General features: G+C 34.7%; 4 protein-coding genes across 4 annotated transcripts; 2 read left to right on the top strand and 2 right to left on the bottom strand.

Moving 5' to 3' along the window:
* The first annotated feature begins 781 nt into the window (after nucleotides 1-781).
* Nucleotides 782-6,830, top strand: LOC126671856 (cationic amino acid transporter 2, vacuolar-like). Its single transcript, XM_050365675.2, has 14 exons — nucleotides 782-1,281; nucleotides 1,512-1,713; nucleotides 1,969-2,053; nucleotides 2,248-2,388; nucleotides 2,480-2,598; nucleotides 2,683-2,779; nucleotides 2,979-3,151; nucleotides 3,259-3,325; nucleotides 4,236-4,394; nucleotides 4,869-5,127; nucleotides 5,610-5,718; nucleotides 5,929-6,041; nucleotides 6,221-6,296; nucleotides 6,481-6,830. The coding sequence occupies exons 1-14, from the start codon at nucleotides 1,116-1,118 to the stop codon at nucleotides 6,635-6,637; spliced, it is 1,923 nt and encodes a 640-aa protein (XP_050221632.1). The 5' UTR covers nucleotides 782-1,115; the 3' UTR covers nucleotides 6,638-6,830.
* Nucleotides 6,831-7,647: 817 nt separating this feature from the next.
* LOC126671864 (ankyrin repeat domain-containing protein EMB506, chloroplastic-like) lies at nucleotides 7,648-11,401 on the bottom strand. Its single transcript, XM_050365681.2, has 8 exons — nucleotides 11,300-11,401; nucleotides 10,738-11,203; nucleotides 9,217-9,296; nucleotides 8,934-9,032; nucleotides 8,734-8,832; nucleotides 8,512-8,610; nucleotides 8,331-8,429; nucleotides 7,648-8,099 (listed from the first exon to the last, which is right to left on the bottom strand). Exons 2-8 carry the CDS (start codon nucleotides 11,192-11,194, stop codon nucleotides 7,995-7,997), a joined length of 1,038 nt encoding a protein of 345 aa, XP_050221638.1. The 5' UTR covers nucleotides 11,195-11,203; nucleotides 11,300-11,401; the 3' UTR covers nucleotides 7,648-7,994.
* A 1,839-nt stretch (nucleotides 11,402-13,240) lies between these two features.
* On the top strand, nucleotides 13,241-15,600 carry LOC126666260 (probable inactive purple acid phosphatase 29). Its single transcript, XM_050359267.2, has 4 exons — nucleotides 13,241-13,569; nucleotides 14,139-14,539; nucleotides 14,854-15,307; nucleotides 15,390-15,600. Exons 1-4 carry the CDS (start codon nucleotides 13,293-13,295, stop codon nucleotides 15,431-15,433), a joined length of 1,176 nt encoding a protein of 391 aa, XP_050215224.1. The 5' UTR covers nucleotides 13,241-13,292; the 3' UTR covers nucleotides 15,434-15,600.
* Nucleotides 15,601-15,602: 2 nt separating this feature from the next.
* On the bottom strand, nucleotides 15,603-17,113 carry LOC126666261 (uncharacterized). The gene is made up of 4 exons (XM_050359268.2): nucleotides 16,964-17,113; nucleotides 16,651-16,873; nucleotides 16,477-16,529; nucleotides 15,603-15,895 (listed from the first exon to the last, which is right to left on the bottom strand). Exons 1-4 carry the CDS (start codon nucleotides 17,024-17,026, stop codon nucleotides 15,731-15,733), a joined length of 504 nt encoding a protein of 167 aa, XP_050215225.1. The 5' UTR covers nucleotides 17,027-17,113; the 3' UTR covers nucleotides 15,603-15,730.
* Between the last annotated feature and the right edge of the window lie 1,661 nt (nucleotides 17,114-18,774).

The raw sequence follows: 18,774 nt of genomic DNA, 5'->3' as shown, positions 1-18,774 counted from the left end.
GTCTTAATTATTCTTTTAAGTGTAATGCATCTTTATTTTTCAAGATCATTCTCATATCAGGAAGTAGTTTATTTATTCAGGTTAATAATTATGTAAAAGTCAAAATTAAACTAATTGTCAAAACTTTATTTCTTCTAAATAAACAGAATATTCATTTCCATTTAAAAAAAAATCACTGTTTAGTGGCGACCATATATCCTTTTCGTCTTGTTGAGGGTCAATTTTTGCAGTCTCCTGTTTAGGGTGATTTTTTTTAGTAATCTAACACATAATCTCTATCCGTTTAACATCATCCCAGTTTTACTTTTTGTGCCAAACCTAATCCCAAGGCATCTGTCGGCTGCAACCAACACGGTCCAATCGGATAATTATACAATAAAACCGTTACATCATGTTATTCGTAAAACAAACTAATTATACGTTGGCAATATAAAAAATAAAATAATAAAAATAAATAATAATTAAAAAAATTTCTATCGCATATACTCATTGATTTGATATAAAATAATGTGCTGCAACAGTTACATGGAATGAACACTCAAAAACATCACCTTTATTCTCCACATTTTCATAAGGCCTCCTTTAAAAAACTAGTATTAAATCTCACTTACCATATACCATACTTTTTAAAGGGAAAAAAATCTAGACTCTCACAAACAAACAACAAAAATAATTTAATTGTGGGAACCAACACAATCCACATAATTCTCTATCTAACCTATAAGAAAATAATTATGAAATTTCATCAAAATTGAACTTTTAAGCCACCCATGCCCTTGAGAGTCCGGGCAGCTTATTAGCTTTCTTGACTTTATAAAGAATTCAAGAAATGCCCTTTATTCTGCCATTAATAAATAATTGTGCAAACCAGAGAAGATAATCTTCTCTCTCAAATATCCACAAAAATCTGCCCGCTTCCTTTTGGATTATCATAGTTCATAAAAATCAAACCATTAAGCTTTCGATCTATCAAAAATGCGGGCAGATTTTATTCTTTTAGCTTCTGATATTTAAATTATTTATGTTTTGTTTTTTTTAAAAAAAATTGGAAGTACCCAGTTGGTAATTTGTTGAAATTATTGTTTAAGAAGAAGAAAAGACTGTGTCTTGAATTAATGGGGTTTCTTGTAGATTCACAAAAGGAAGGTGGGTTAGGTATATGGGGAAATTCTGTAAGAAGTTTGATTAGGAGAAAACAAGTTGATTCTGTTCATGCTAAAGCTCATAATTCTCATCATCAGTTAGCTAAGGAGCTCTCTATTCCGCACCTTATTGCTATTGGTACACCTTTAATTCTTCAAAAAAATTAAAGAAATTTTGGATTTTTTTTTTTCTTGAATGTGTGTGTTTTATTGAATTTGGGGTCTTTGTGGATGATGTCACTTTGCTTGGTTTTATTTGAATTATCATTTTTTTATGATATCAGTTTGTGTTGGTTCTGTTGTTGAAGTTGCAAGTTTTTTTTAGTGTCCAACCTTACTTTGATGACAAGTTTGCTTGAATTGTAACAGGAGTGGGCTCAACTATTGGAGCTGGAGTTTATATTCTTGTTGGAACAGTTGCTAGAGAGCACTCTGGTCCGGCTCTTGCGTTTTCCTTTTTGATTGCTGGAATTGCTGCTGCTCTCTCTGCCTTTTGTTATGCAGAGCTTGCGAGTCGTTGTCCGTCTGCTGGCAGTGCCTATCATTATTCTTACATATGCGTTGGAGAAGGGTGAGCATCAAAACCTTTATGGCATTCTATGTTTATTATTGTAATTCATGATCGAAAAATGTTTTATTATAATGGTTAAATTTCTCCAATTTGATAGATAGACGGTACTTCCTTAGTTATGTCCTTATTTAGGTGGTTCTTGATTTATATTCTATCATTTATTTAGGTGTGTTCCTAGTTTGTTTTTGATATTTCGGTTCAAGATTTTCTATTGTTAGAACTCGTAAGTAGTCATTTATCATTTTCAATGCGCAGTGTGGCATGGTTGATCGGCTGGGCTCTTATATTGGAATACACGATTGGTGGATCAGCGGTTGCTCGAGGCATATCCCCAAATCTGGTATAATATATTTCTCTACCCTGAATTTTCTTTCTCTCTCTCCTCCTTCCCTCCCTCTTTCTTTTTTCTAGTGTTAGCTTTATCTTTGTAGCTTTATGTATTCTTTCCGTCTTCTATGTTAGAGCTATTTTGATTTACTTTTCATATTCCTTGTCGCACTAGATATATGGTCTTATAATATTTTTTGTGTTTAGGCATTGCTTTTCGGCGGTCAGGACAGTCTACCTGCTTTCCTAGCTCGACAGCATATTCCAGGGCTTGATATTGTTGTTGACCCATGTGCTGCAATTCTAGTGTTTATAGTTACGGGACTTTTGTGTGTGGGAATCAAAGAGGTAATTTACTTTTATCTTAAGTGTTCATCCTTTTCTCATGTTTATATTTATTTTTAGCAAATTAACTTCATGAACACAATCAATTTTGCAGAGTACCCTAGTACAAGCAATAGTCACCACTATCAACGTCTGTGCCATGATTTTTGTCATTATAGCTGGTAGTTATTTGGGCTTCAAGAGTGGCTGGCCAGGATATGGACTTCCTACTGGGTAATTGGCATCCCATGCTAATAAAGTTGCACAAATTATTATTTAGTTGAGCGTGTAGCTAATGTATAAATGTGTGATGGGTAGGTTCTTTGCCTTTGGAGTGGATGGGATGCTTGCTGGATCTGCGACAGTGTTTTTTGCTTACATTGGTTTTGATTCCGTTGCTAGCACTGCTGAGGAGGTATTGATATTATTATTGTTGTTTTTATCATTGTTATTAATCGTTATGGGTCTTCTTCTCCTTCTTAAATTATTTTCATTAAATCTAATTATCAAGGATATTATTTCCTGCCTTGATACCCATTCTTTTACTCTTACATTATTTTGTTGTGTGGAACATTGTGATTTGTGGGCATTTGAAATTTTTGATTCTCTAACAGGTGAAGAATCCTCAACGAGATTTGCCTCTTGGCATAGGCTTTGCTCTGTCAATTTGCTGCAGTTTGTACATGCTTGTTTCAGTTGTCATAGTTGGTCTCGTACCTTACTATGAAATGAATCGCGATACCCCTATATCTTCTGCATTTTCTGATCATGGCATGCATTGGGCAGCGTAAGTTTGTAGTTTTATTTTAAGTGTGTGACGCATTAGTTGTTCCTATTGTATGCACGCAAATTGAATCCTTATGTTTATTGGCTCTTTTCATGTGCTTAATCCAGGTTCGTAATAACTGTTGGAGCTGTTATGGCTCTCTGCTCGACATTATTGGGCTCCCTCCTCCCACAGGTAATGAAAGTAATTTTCCTGTATTTACTTAATCATAATTGTTTAGCCAACTTAAATGTTGCTTCTTTCTTTCGGATGAAGAATTCTTGTGTTTATGACCTGCATCCGTGAATGTTAGCCTTCACTTGCATTTGAATGAGACCTTAGTCACATACCTACCTCATTTTTCTCTCCTGATTTACACACTTTTGGGTTTGTGGTAGGAAAACCCTGGTTCTGGAATATTAGTTATTTTTTTTTGAAAGCAATGTAATTGATACTTATCCAAATAGCAGGTTTGCTGGAAGTAGTTCATAGTTCATAAAAATTTAAAAGAAATCAGTATAATATATTAACAATTCTTGACCTGCTTATTTTGCCGTCGTCAGCAATCACAAAAGATGAGAATCATTAATATGTCACCGCAAGTATATGTCTTTTTCCTTTTCATGAATCTACTAGCCATTATTTACAAGTTCCAAAAGAAAATATGAAGAATAAAATGTTGAGTGCAAGATCTTTCTAATGATACATATGTGATGAATTATGCCCAGATTTTAAGTATCACTTTAGGCCTCATGTTATGACGACCATATGATAGGGAGGTTTGGCTTAATGGCCTCTCCAAGATGTAATGGTTTCTGGATGTGCATATGTAAATTGGGGACATCTAACACATTTTGTGGTGCTATGTGGTCAACAATTATTCACATGGATAATCTTATTATTGGATACCACCAAATCTGTCGCGCTGGAAGAAAAACAGTATCCTATGTCTTATACTCTCCGTTGGCTTGAGTTTTACAAGAAAACCAAATATTATGCTGATCTCTTTTGTTTATAAGGCTTCATTTCCGTGTGCAGTTAACGTTTATTTGGAATCTGTATTTTCTGCCTAGTAAAATCATATCCATATCTTTTCCTTTCACAGCCACGGATTTTAATGGCAATGGCTAGAGATGGATTACTGCCACCGTTCTTCTCAGACGTTAACAGAAGTACTCAAATTCCAATAAAGAGCACAGTGGTGACTGGTATTGGTGCTGCAGCATTAGCATTTTGTATGGACGTTGACCAATTAGCAGGAATGGTAAGTGGAGGTTTTAGCTTAACAATCAGTATCTTCATATAGTTCAGGAAAGACTGAACACCTCTACCTTATATATTTTAAACTAAGCAAGATTCACATTTACCCTATCCGTTTCCGCTGAAACGGTTGGCAGTTTTCTAATTAACAATAAATGACATCAAGTCGGGAATATGGGGAAGTCTCTCTTTGCTTTGTTTCGCTGTCAAAGAGAGGCAGGATTAGTATAAGATGTCAGTTTCTTCTTTTTTCTTTTAGGCATAGGAAATGCCAACTTTCGGATCTAATATGGTTATATTTTGGCTGCACTTGAAGCAGTTGATATTGGTTTAGAGTGTTAAATTTTGACTGACGTGCTATGAGTTAAAAAGTTAGTATGAAGTTGTATTTCCACCTACATTTTGATTTTCTTCTTCCCTGTAAATTTATTTACATAAGACTAGAGGCAGCACCTTCTAATTGTGGCAATTTTTGCAGGTCAGTGTGGGCACCCTTCTTGCTTTCACCATGGTTGCAATTTCTGTACTAATTCTGAGATATGTCCCACCAGATGAGGTACCATTTCCGTCCTCACTTCAGGACACAATTGATTCTGTCTCATTGCAGTACAGTGGGAGTAGTCAGGATATTAAAGGTGATAAGTCTGAGGTTCATTCTGGCATTTCTAGCACATTGCCTTTACTAGGAAAAGCTAGTGCTGCAGTTGTGGCCGTAAAAAAAGAGGCTCAAGTCAACTGTAAGTTTCTTGAAGTTCCTATGCTTTTAACTTAATTTAGATACTAGGTTCTTAAGATTCTCCTCTGTTCCAGTCCACCACATGTCTTGGTATCTTCTCCAAAATCATCGTAACTGCCTGTGGGCAATTTGTCTCATTTACTTTTATAATACCAGCTCTAATTAGACAGCATATATGCGATGTCGAAGTTATCACAATGTCATTAAGTGTCACACTGAAGAATATAAAACAGTTATTAGGTATTTGGAAGTGAGGATATTTTAAATGTGGCATAAGATGTAGCTCTTTCACTCTGCTGTAATAAATTATTGTAGAGTGCTGACCTCGGTGGAATGGAGCTATTATTTTGCTTGTTACTATATTAATCCACAGAAGTTGGGGCTTATTGACTCATAAATTCACACTAGTATAAATGCACAATCTATATTACCTTTTCTCGCCTCTCGGACTTTCTAATCTCTTCTGTTGGTTATTCGTTTCAGGCGTTCTAAAAGAAGTGAACAGAAGAAAAATTGCTGGCTGGACCATAGCATTGACATGTATTGGAGCATTGCTTCTTACATATTCAGCTACGAACCTGAGTCTTCCCTGGTGGGTTGAGCTAGATTAGCTTTTTTTAGTTGTATTGGGACAATAAGTTGTACTTGTGTGCATATCCTTAATTTCTTGTCTGCATGCATATAAATATGAAAACTAACGTGGCTTTCAACTGCTTCACTTGTGAATAGTTGTAATTGCATATGGTGTAGTGGTTTTGGTCTCTGTCAAATCATTCGAATATGTGTTTGAATCATTCATCAGGGTTTTCCGCTTTACATTGTGTGGTGGTGGTGGTGCCCTCCTTCTATCTGGTCTGGTTGTGCTTACCTGTATCGAGCAAGATGATGCAAGACATAGCTTCGGGCATTCCGGAGGTATGCATTCTTCATTATCCATTTTAAACAGGTTGTTTAGTTGTACTATCAAAATATATTTATTCGCGTATAGCTTCGGGTATCTATGCTTGTTTAAGTTTTGTCGACGAGGTTTAAAGACAATGTTGGAAATATTTCTAAGGCGATTTTGAAGTTTGGAAAATTTGATTAATTTTCAGGTTTTACTTGTCCATTGGTTCCGCTCCTTCCGATCATGTGTGTCCTCATCAACCTTTACCTGCTGATTAACCTGGGGTTAGTATTGCATCAATGCATCTGCAGTTATTTATTACCATTCAACGGTTTATATGCTTTTCAGTGAATGTGCATATCCATGTGGATATTTCCTTGGCAAAGTTTATTTAGTTTTTTGCAATTTTTTGGATGTTGCACTTATAACGGGTGTTTTGTTCTTATTGCTGCTGCACTTTGATTTCAGTACTGCTACATGGACCCGTGTCTCGATTTGGCTGGTGATCGGAGTATTTGTTTATGTCTTCTATGGGCGGAGACACAGCTCGCTTCTTCATGCGGTGTATGTGCCTGCAGCTCATGCTGATGAAATTTATCGCAGTTCTGGAGATAGTTTAGCTTAGAAACAGCATAATTATTTTGTTGTATCATTATGGGAGCTCCCCGCATTATTTTCCCCCTTCCCCATGTATGGTTTGCAATCAGTATTGTGTGTACATTATTAAAATATATATAGGGGGTGGCTTCTTGGGGATTCCAACAAACAATGTAAATAGTTTGCAAAATGAAGAAGAAACATCTCATTTCTTTTCCTTATCCAAAGTATAATAATGTATTTTATAAACAAAAATTAAGTATATTTGAGCCATAAACTTTTTATGCATCTAAATGCATCTTCAATAGTATTCTTTTATTTTAAGAAGAGTATTTGGAAAAGAGTAAATATTTTTAATTTTAGTTAAATGAACTCTTTAATATTAATTCTTCATTTTATTTTATTATCATAAATAATAAAATAATAATTAAATATTAATTATAAACTCAAACTTTTTAATCTATTCATTCAGTTTTTATATTAAAAAATAAAAAATGTTATATTATAAAATAAAAGGTAACCAACTTTTTATGAGATTGAGAATTTTATCCTTGAAAAATGAAGTAAAAATTGGAAATGAGTTTCGACTCTACTTTCAATATAAATAATAAAAGTCTATTGCACTTTTAATTTATTATCAAAGTCTTTATATTAAAGAGTGAATTTTATTTTCTAAAAAAAGAAGTGAATTTTAAAGAGTCATCTAAAAATATTTTTACTAGTAAAGTATGGGGGATTTGTTTGATTTGATTTCATAATTGTAGTGCAATCAATAATAATAATTCTGCTTTTTCTAATAGTTTTAAAAAAGACATCCATAATTATGTTGGAAAAAAGTTTACACCAAATTGTTTATGGACCTCTTAATATAGGAACTCTACTAGTCTTCAAATTTTATTTTAATTTTTCAATATGTAATACCTCTGATATCTTTTGGTTTAATCCTAACATTTAAATTTCATAATCCAAGTTCAATTTGGAAGAGAATCAAATCTGGATATTTGAATATGAAAAACAAATAATCTTGACACTCGGAGGAAAAAAAAACATTGATCACCTATGATAATTAACAAACTTAATTGGAAGGATCTGTTCTGACTAATCAAAAGGAATAGAATATCCTTTTGAGCATAATTTGATGTCTACTCATTTCTATATAAACCTACAAACTGTTTGTCTAATTCTTATAATCAATTTCTAAAAGCACTGTATCACTAGCTAGCAAAAATGGCAGTCCAATTGTTAGTTTTTTCTCAGCTACTTGTACTTGCATTAGGGTGCAATATGCATTTTGGGAAGAACAGAAAGTTGACTATACTGCAAGTTGCACTACGGAGAAGGCAAAACTACGCCATGCCTGGATGTTTTTCCTAACCAAATGCCCGTCAAAGTTCTCTATTAGCAGGTACAACCATTACTAGCTTAGCAAGGTCATATGACTTGAAGTCTCTGCCATAACATAAGCAAAGATCCAGCGGTGTCATTCCATCCTGAATATATCGAGCCAAAAGTGTCAGTTTTGTCGGCTATAATTTAGCAGTCACACACAGTGGCGGAACCACTCACAGCCTTTTAGCCCGGGCTGCCATCAATTTTTTTTTAAGGAAAATAGGTAAGGACCGTAAGGTTTATAATGAAGTCAGGGCTAGAGGGCGGTTAAGCCTGGGCTGGAACAAAATTCCGGTTCCGCCACTAGTGACGCGCAAAATTTAAACATTTACCATGTTTCTTCTATTCTTATCTGCACCGTTCACTAACAGAACTTTAACTATATCTCTCTTTCTAGTTTGTACTGCAACATGCAAAGGAGTCCAACCTTCCTACAACGAGGTTAAAAACATGTTCTGATGGTCAATATAAGCCAAAAATACATTACTAGTAGGTTTTAGAATCTGTACTTACATTATCCGCAACATTGACATCAACATTGTGTTTAATTAATAACTTCACCGTCTGCATTGCACCAACCTGAGCTGCATAGTGCAAAGGGCTAGCACCATCCTGTAGATAGGATAAATGGACAAGGGCTTAAATGCTAGATATACTTGAAAAAAAATCAAGAAGAAAAGGTAAAAGAAAACGGGAGGTCAAAGAAATCTAGTCGCATTAAAATTTTATCCTCACCCGGTCTAAAACTTGAAGGTTTGCACCTTTTCTTACAAGATGACTAATCACAGCCTCCTTTTTACCAATAATTGCCTTATGCAGAGCTGTAAGACCATCCTATTGCTCCAGCGAGTGAAAAGTTAGTGCTCAAGGTGAAAGGAGATAAGGAAAAACAATTTTTTAAATAAAGACTGAATACTGCTTCTAATTAAATTCACCTTATCAACACTGTCAATATCAAGTCCATCTTTTACCAGCTTATCCATAAACCGTATCTGTCCTGATAGTGCCAGTGTCTGGAGCGGCCTCCATTTCGCCTGAAAAATGGGTTTTACAATGAACATGGCAATGATAAGCTCTAGGAAACTAAGTCAAAATTCATTAATTTGAGCTTTTTCTATATCACGTGGTTGAATGCATGTTCTCTGCATGCACTGCAACTTTCATGCAAGAAAAAAAATACTGAAAGTTAAAAGGCTGCTCAAGGTTCTAATAACTTACAGTTGATAGTTTGTTGAGGTTATAAGTTCCATTCTGTTGTAATATTGCTCTTTCTTCTGGACCTAGAAGTTCTTCAACCTCTGCAACAAATTTTAATCATCAGCTATCATAGCAATCAAATTAGTCAAAATAGCTCAGTGAAACTGAGTATAAGTTTGACTTTTGTCCATATCAAAGAGGCAAAAACCTCGAACAACTTTCAACCACTGGGGTTAGTAAGTTCTTTTCTCTATGAACCTGATAAATGCCTGTGCTAGAAAGGCTAAGTGAAAATGTCCATTTAGTATATCCCACAATAAGAAAAAGAGATTAATACTTGTGCAGAAAGGACATTCTGGATACTCTTGCAATATTCCTATCCAGATCAATTGTAACCATCAAGTCAGGTAAATAAAAAATATGAGATGAGCTTGAAGGACATTGTACGGTTAGTTTCCTCTCTATTTCCCCCCTGTCTAAGCTCCACGTAGATGCATGTTTTTTATATAGTCAATGAAGTTCCTGAGATTATGGCGTAGTTGCAATTTCATCAATTTATTGATGATTAGATACTTTTTAAACCTGTGAAGGTAGCGACTATTGACATTTTAGTAAAAACAAGTTAACATCATAGAACCTAAGCCATTAAATGTGTTTTCTGGTTAAACCCCATTTACCTTTGATTACTGAAAAATAGCAGTTTGTGGTTTCTTTGGATTATTTTTGTCTTCAAAAACAGATTGTATGCTTATAAACCGAGGATGTGTTTTCTAACTTTATCATACACATGAAACTTTCAATTTACAGATGAATTAAGAGCAGATAAATGTTACTCAAGATCATTAAACAAACTATCATCTGGTATAACATCTATTTCACTTTTATTCAACAGACACGAGGAACCTATCATCTTCCTAAAAGCAAGGTTATGTTAACTGGTGAAGGATTTTTGTGTGCTAATGAAATGAATTGCATTTTAAAAATGAGCTTATTTTTGATAGAAATTTGGGTTTGATCTAATCAATAATTTTACGTACATTTTCCTCCACATATTATGCAAGGAAACTAAATCACTGAGTGCTATAATTCACATCAGGAACGGGAAGGAATGAGACATTAGCAGACATGTATACAAGAAACAGAAAAAGAAAAGAAATATTCTCTGTTAATCAATCATTAATTAAAACTTTGGCTGTGGATTCTCATACAAAAATGTCAAACTTTCTAGCCACATCCTTCTCTAACCAGAAGCATAAAATTTATACAATTAAGCTTGGATGCTGAATGTTGAATCATATACTGAAAACAAGAGTGCATTTCGTTCAAGTACTTCAGAAGCTGGGATTTTAAATCTATAGCAAACTACCTATCATGTCAAATTCAGCTACATTTCTTATATGTTCTAACAAACTAGTTCCTCCCTAAACAAATTCACCATAAAGATCATAATATAGTCTCCGAAGCATGTTTTTTCTTCTTTTCCGCTCGTTTTGGTATAATAAATTCAAGGAAAATGTAGCAGAAAAGGGGGAAACAAGATACCTTTCGCAAGCTCCTCATCGTAACCGCTTGATCCCGAATCATCAACTCTTCTACTAGTCGAGGCAGCATACATTTCTTCCTCTGAACCTTCCTCATCACTGTGTTCTGCGGAATTATAACCACGCCTAGTAGTAGATGCAGCACGTGTTTCGTCCTCCTCCCAATCACTCTCATAATCCATATCATTTTCCGCTTGTTCTTCGTCATCTTCATCATAGTCACTACCGCTTCCATCATTAGGATCTTCCCAAACTCCCGGCAAAGTTTCCGACGGCTCAGCCCATTTTGACCCGACTCGACAAGTAACTGGATTTTTCTTCCATTTCTTAGCAAGAAGAGAAACGAATCTTCCGGTTGGAAAACTATTGGATGCTCTGAAAATACTAAAATTGGGAGCAGCAGAGAATTGCGGAAACACGCAGTTGAAAGGATAAGTATTTGTAGCGGTAACCAACATTTTCTGGTTCTATTCAACAGCAGCAAACATTAAATTAGAGGAAGTTAGCAAAACAGAAATCAAATTGCTGAATTTCTACTTGGAAAAATAGGCATTGATACACACCTCAACACTGCCAATAACCGCTGCAACTCAGAGGATTTGGGTATCTTTGATGCTAAATATTCATGGATTTTACTGTCTCGACTTAAGAGTAGCCATTTACCTTCTTAATTTGTAAATAATGATTAATTACCACGTAAATTAAGGGGTTTACTATTCGCCGTCCCAAATTACTACCCACCGCCCAAGTTTTAACTGAAATGCCCCTAACATAATTTCAATTCAAAAACAAAAAAAAAACAAAAATCCTCTCAACTCAAAAATATCTCAAACTCAACCTAAAATTCCGACAATAACCGGAGCCAATTTATGTCGCAATCAACGGGAAATAAAAGACGGAAACCTCCGGTAATTAATTTTTTTCGTTTTTAACTGTTTTAATAAAAAAGAATTTTTTTTTATTTTTTTTAAGGGCCATCGCCCGGCGATGGCGATGGCCCTGTGCACCATCGCCCGGCGATGGCGATGGCCCTGTGCACCATCGCCCGGCGATGGCGATGGTGCACAGGGACAATCGTCCCCGAGGGACGATTGTCCCAGTGGACCATTGTCAATGAGGGACGATGGTCCCAGTGGACCATACGATGGTCCACTGGGACAATCGTCCCTCGGGGACGATTGTCCCTGTGCACCATCGCCATCGCCAGGCGATGGTGCACAGGGCCATCGCCATCGCCGGGCGATGGCCCTTAAAAAAAATAAAATAAAAATTAAAAAAATTAAAAATTTAAATAAATAAAAACCGATTATTCACCGGAAGTTCCGTCTTTTATTTTTAGTCGATTTTGACATTTTTATTGTAAATTCACTCGGATATTCGTTGGGTTTTTAATTGAATTGAGAGAATTGAATATTTAAAAAAAAAAACTGAAAATGGCTTAGGGATATTTTGGTAAAAAGTTGGGCGGTGGATAGTAATTTGGGACGGTAAATAGTAGTCCACTAAATTAACTCCGTGAGCAACTGAATTTTAAAGTTGGTGGTCGGTGGATTAACATCATTTTTATAAATTAGTTTACGAAAAAATTGCTAATCGAAAGGGCAATTAGCTTATAAGTTAAAAGGAAAAATTATAAAAATAGGATACACTAACTATTAGCAGTAATTTTAAGACTAATTTATCTATAGAGTTCATTTATGCATTAATGGTCCATTACTAAATTAAAGGAGTATATTGCTACTTAAGTTTAGTATCGGGGTTGTTGAGACTTAAGTTGCAATTTTTCTCATGAATTTGTAATCAATGAGCAATTAGAATATAAATTAACATTATGGAAAAATTGGTCTTCAATTGGTGTTTATTATCAATTAATTAAATTTTATATCCTTTTAATCAATTTGCTCCATTTTTACACCTGACTCAGTGTGTATGATTCACCTCTAATAATAGGTGAGTACATTTTTTAACTATCAATTTGCCCCCTAAATTTATATATTGTGCTCAAAAAAAAATTCAGTACGGTTCGGTTCGGGAAAAGTCAATGGTCAACGGATATTTTTCGGTTCTGAATATTTTTAGTCCGGTTTTCGGTTCGATTTTGGAAATATTCAGGAGCCGTGCATACCTCTAATATAATATAAATTGGTGCTACGTCAATCGTGCAACAAATTACGATATGTTTGCAATGTTATGACATTGAATAATAATAAAATAAGCAATAATTGAATATTTTCTATCGTAATTGCTTATTGGCTTTCCACTTTGTATATTAATCCGAATTTCTTAAAACATTTATTGATGTCTTCTAGTTAAAACTTAACATTTAAATTTTATAAACCAAATTTAAAAATTCAAACTCAGAAAAAGAATCAAATTTGAATATTTAAAAGAAAAAAACCATATCCCTTATGATAGTTAACTAACATATTTTCGAAAGATTTTATTACAGAATATCCTGAGCATAATTAATCTTACTCATCTCCATATAAACCTAAAACATAGTTTCTTTAATGCTTATAATCAGTTTCGATCATCACTTATCATTAGCGAGCAAAAATGGCAGTCGAGAGAAGAATGCAGAGTCTCTCTCTTTTTCGCTTAGTGTTAGTGTTTTCTCAGCTACTGGTACTTGCATTAGGTCGCAAAATGCAGTTTGGGATGACCGGAAAGTTGAAGATACTGCAAGTTGCCGATATGCACTACGGCGATGGTGCAACTACGCCGTGTGAGGATGTGTTTCCTGACCAAATGTCTACCTGCTCTGATCTCAACACCACCGCCTTCCTCCGCCGCGTCATCCTGGCTGAGAAGCCTGATTTAATCGTCTTCTCCGGTAAGTATTACTCATCCTTTGTTTTTTTACGTCTAACTCTATTTTGTTAGTATTCATCCTATATATATTTTTTATTTACATATTTTCCCCATATTTCGTGTTATCTGTTTTTTTTTTAAATGTCGTTTTTCGATATTCATTTGTGTAGTTGCCATTTTCGGAGGTCATTTCACCCCTCGAACTTGTCACAAAAACGATAGATTATGTCCAAATTTGCATTTTTTTGATAAAAAACAACATCAACTTGTCAATATTGAATTTTAGTGTACACTGATTTAAAATTGACAAACTGCGATTTGAAAAACAAAATACATAAAGTTTTACAATTTTAACCTTTTATACCAAATTGAAGGATGGAATAAACCTTGGTTGCCACAAAACTATTGTGTTTATGCGTTGTTCTACGTTTTAGACATACGCGGTTTTCTTATAAAACTCTGTATTTATAACCTATTCTTTTGTAAAGAATATGGTTTCAATGTTTTTTTGTTTCGGTTCTTCTCATTTTAGCACTCGATTTTCATGCTACGTAGATTCCTATTAACAAAATTACATGATTTGTGAAACAGGTGACAATATTTTTGGAATAGATGTGACTGATCCAGTAAAATCAATGAATTTAGCATTTGGACCAGCAATTGAATCAAACATACCATGGGTGGCTATATTAGGAAATCATGACCAAGAATCTACATTTTCAAGACAAGAGGTGATGAAGTACATAACGACTCTTAAAAACACTCTCTCGCGAGTCAATCCTGTGGGAGTAGGGGCTCATGTTCTCAATGGGGCTGGAAATTATAATCTTGAAATTGGCGGTGTTATAGGTTCAAAATATGAAGATAAATCACTTCTTAATCTTTATTTTCTTGATAGTGGTGATAACTCTAATGTCGATCATGTTTATGGTTATGGTTGGATTAAAGCCTCTCAGCAGCTTTGGTTTCAACAAACTTCTCAAAGGCTTCGGGTACGAGTTTCATTGCGCCCTCTCTCTTTTATACTTGTAAGAAAATAAAACGCTAAAATGAAAAACAACAAAATAATACTACTTTTTATATAAAATTTCAGTGTCTTAAAGATATTATCAAAAATATAAACAAAACGTCAAAATAACGGGATCAAAAGGTCGAAAAGACTTAGAAATCAATCATTCATAACTACTGATGAAGAATTCGTAGAAAAATCGAATCATTTAGATCATATGTGTGTTCCCTCTTGTTTTTTTCTTCTTTTTTAAGATATAATTTCAGTCCTTTCATATATACTCGTTTTTATTTACAGAGAGAATATATGAGCGAGCCTAACCCTCAGAGATCATCGGCACCTGGACTTGCGTACTTTCACATCCCGTTGCCTGAATTTAGAAATTTTAACTCATCAGATATCACAACAGGGGAGAAACAAGAAGAATCCAGTTGCTCTGATTTGAACTCCGGATTTTTCTCGACAGTGATGGAGGCTGGAGATGTGAAGGCTGCTTTTGTCGGACACGATCATCTGAACGACTTTTGTGGTCAGACGTACGGTGTTCATCTTTGTTATGCTGGTGGTTTTGGATACCATGCCTATGGCAAGGCTGGATGGTCGAGGAGAGCAAGGGTTGTTGTTGCATCTTTGGAGAAGTTCCGATATGGGAAGTGGGGAGCGGTCAAGTCAATAAAAACATGGAAACGCCTTGATGATCATGGACTCACTACTATAGATCGTCAAACCCTCTGGAGCAAGGAACCGACAGGTGAATATATATTTTATGTTATTTCCTACTTTCTATCCCATTCACCTGTTTACATATTTACCTATTCATTTGCATCAAGCAGGACGGTCCAAAAACAAAAGAATTACCGGAGAGCTTAAAGATTAGCGCACCATACAGAGTACCGATCCTTCCCCACCGGTTTGATTAGAGGCAAAGGAATACCTTAGGAATATTGTCAGTTAGAAATGTTTTGCATCTTTTGATATCACTTGTTAATTAGGGACAATAAAATATCTCAATAAGTTGACAAATAAAAAGCTATGTGATTGTGAGATTCGAGTAAATTATTTTACTTATAATTAATATTAACAATTTAGTTGGATCTTACGAATCAATTCTCAATCCACAATTCAAATCTCAATTTCACAACTGTGATTACAACCCGTAATTTGGGGATCAGTATTAGATATATGAGTTAATAAGCAACAGCATTTGCGGAAGATTCTCAAGGGCCACTGTAAAAATAGCTCCAAGTACAAAAATCATCACAAAAGCTAACAATACCTTTGCAATGTACACAGAACCGAACCCCGATTCAGAAGCTGACATTGGAGTGCCATCAGTGTTCTGCTTGAGGAAAAAGCAAAATGCAGGTTACCATTAAATATTTGCAGCTACAGACATAAACATTCCTCCATACTCAAACAAATTTGTTATGTCACATTGATCACGTAAAAAAAAAATTCAGCTTATGGCTGATGTCTGGGAATAGCCGAGTATGCAGATGCAAATTGATAAACAGCAAGACAGAAAAATTTAAAGAAAGGTTTGCTAACTCGGTTTCTCTGGATTGTCACCGTATGATAGAAATAAACAGAAAACTATTTCAAGATAAAGATACTAGTCTAAACTCTAAAGTATCTGTATTGTGACCTGAACTATGTTATCGTGTTCGCTTAGGAATAACAAATTTAAGTAAATCTACATATGAACGTATGAATCGATGACTAGGGTTCTGTCGAGTTCAACAAAGCTGAAGTGTTTGCCATCAAGAGACAAATTTTCATAGATTTAAAATATTTAGAATTTGTTGATAAAATCTGAGTGTACTCAACCATATTTGATCTTCAAAATTCCCAGAAACCAGATTCAACATTATTTTGCAACAATAGAAAACATAACACAATTCAAATCACATAAAACCATACCATAGTAGATTCATGTGCTGGAATCAGCCGGATGCGTTCTGTTTTTCCTGCACCTACACAGTGAAATTACACAAATAAATAACTAAAACAACCCGCCATAAGTAAAAAAGAAGACAACTTTATTGAAAACCCATGAATAATAATCATTCAAGAGCAGAATTAAAAGGTACCCACCAGAATGTGATACAGAAACAGCTCGCAACTTCCAACCATGGCCATAATTGACAAGAAGAGCATCAGGGCCAAAGCTGATGGGTTCCTCCCCATCTTTAACAGCTTCAATATAAGAAGACCCGGTTTCGAATTTTGTGTTTATTAAAGAAACTGCAAATCCTGCCTTGGTACCAGCTGCAAAGCGGCTAACTTTGCCCAGAGTGTTGGATGTGACTTCAAGAAACTGTTGAATATTGTGAATTTACGAGTCAGTAAAGAAAAAGAATTGAATTGAATAACTTGAATTGAATAGAGGTAGTGGAATAGAATTTACAGGAGGAGGTTGAGGAGAATTGACTTTTGAATCCTCTTCTTCTTCTTGTTGTTTGTCTGCCATGATTTGTCAACTCTTCCAGTTGTCGATCTACAAAGCAACTCCTTTTCCGGTATATATAACCATACGATTTTAATTTTTATATTAGAGCATTATGGTAAAGAATAATAATTCTAAAAGGAGTTGTTACTCTAACAGATATTATTTGAACAAAAGATCACTTTACCCCTCAACTTAGCACAAAATATTAAAAACATTCAAATTAAAAAAAAAGAATCAATTTTATCCCAAACTTGTCAAAAATAGTACAAGACCTCCCCTTCCCACTCTCACCTATACACTCTTCGGTTTTGATAGTGGTTTTATTTTATCAAGGTGGTTTTTGATAGAATTTTTTTTAAATGGTCCTTATTTTTTAAACATTTCAAATTAATATCTAATAATTAAAAAAAAAACAATTTCATCTTTTTAATTTAAAATTTAAAATAACAAATTAATTCTCCAATTTTTAAGTTTTTACAAAGAAAATATTTTTTAATTTATAAATATATTAATAATTTTATAAAATCAAAAACCTTAAATATATTAATAATTTTATAAAATCAAAAACCATAAAAAATATACACTCAATATTAAATCGGCCCCTTGGAATGAACTCGGTGGGTCTGTACATCACTTTTATTATGGGAGTGGGTTTGTTCATCTCTCCCTTAATGGAAGAGTTTACAGACCTATGAACAGATCTAGATAGGTCTGTTCAAATCTGCTCTTCGAGGAGCAGATCTGTTGCTCTTCAAGAGGAGCAACAACTCCTTTTTTCCGGCGAGGAGGCTCTTCCTCCTCGCCGGAATTTTAAAAAAAGTTATTTTTTTTTTGGAAAATGTTCAAAATGGCCCATAGATTAATTAGAGTTTAATTATGCTTAATTAGCATTTGAATATGATTAATTATAGTAAGATGTCACGTCAGCATAAGGGTGTTTTTGAGCCGGTTTTACCAAGTTCATGATAAAAGTGACCCGGTTTTTTCAATTTGGACATTTTTGATACTTTGTGCCAACTTAAGGGGGTAAAGTGATCCTTTGTTTGATATTATTTAGACACTTACTATTCTTTAAAATCTAAACATTTGCCTCTTTTATTAATTTTTTAATTGTTCAATTTAAAAGGTTCTTTTTATAATTGAATAAAGGATCACTTTCACCCCCGAACTTGCGTCAAAGTATCAAAAAAGTCCAAAGCTGGAAAACCGGATCACTTATACCCTGAACTTGTGTAAACCGGCTCAAAAAGACCCCTTTGCTGACGTGGCACCTTAATTGGAGAGTGAGATTTAAATTAATCATATCTTACACTAATTAATTATAATCAACACTAATTAATCAAATTTTATCACTAATTAATTATAATATACCATTAAATAAATGAGGGACTTTTTTGACTTTTATCCAAAAAATATTTTTAATTTTTTTTGGGAGCTGCTGCTCCTCGTTTTTTCGAGGAGCAGCAGCTCCTCAATTTTCTGACTGCTCCTCATCGGAGGAGCAGTGCTCCTCGTTTTCACGAGGAGGCTCTGCTCCTCAGATGAGGAGCAGAGCCTCCTCGTTAGGAGCTCTGCTCCTCATCTGAGGAGCAGATCTGCTCCTCCGATGAGGAGCAGAGCCTCCTCGTTAGGAGCTCTGCTCCTCATCTGAGGAGCAGAAGCTCCTCGGAAAAATGAGGAGCTGCTCCTCAGTTCCGGCGAGGAGGAGCTCCTCCTCGCCGGAAAACATTTTTTTAAATATAAAAATAAATAAAAATGTAAAATATACA

Source organism: Mercurialis annua, linkage group LG1-X (assembly GCF_937616625.2).
Source record: "Mercurialis annua linkage group LG1-X, ddMerAnnu1.2, whole genome shotgun sequence".
Classification (NCBI taxonomy): Eukaryota; Viridiplantae; Streptophyta; class Magnoliopsida; order Malpighiales; family Euphorbiaceae; genus Mercurialis; species Mercurialis annua.
The sequence above is the reverse complement of the archived record's forward strand: the minus strand, read 5'-3'. Positions and strand labels throughout refer to the sequence as shown.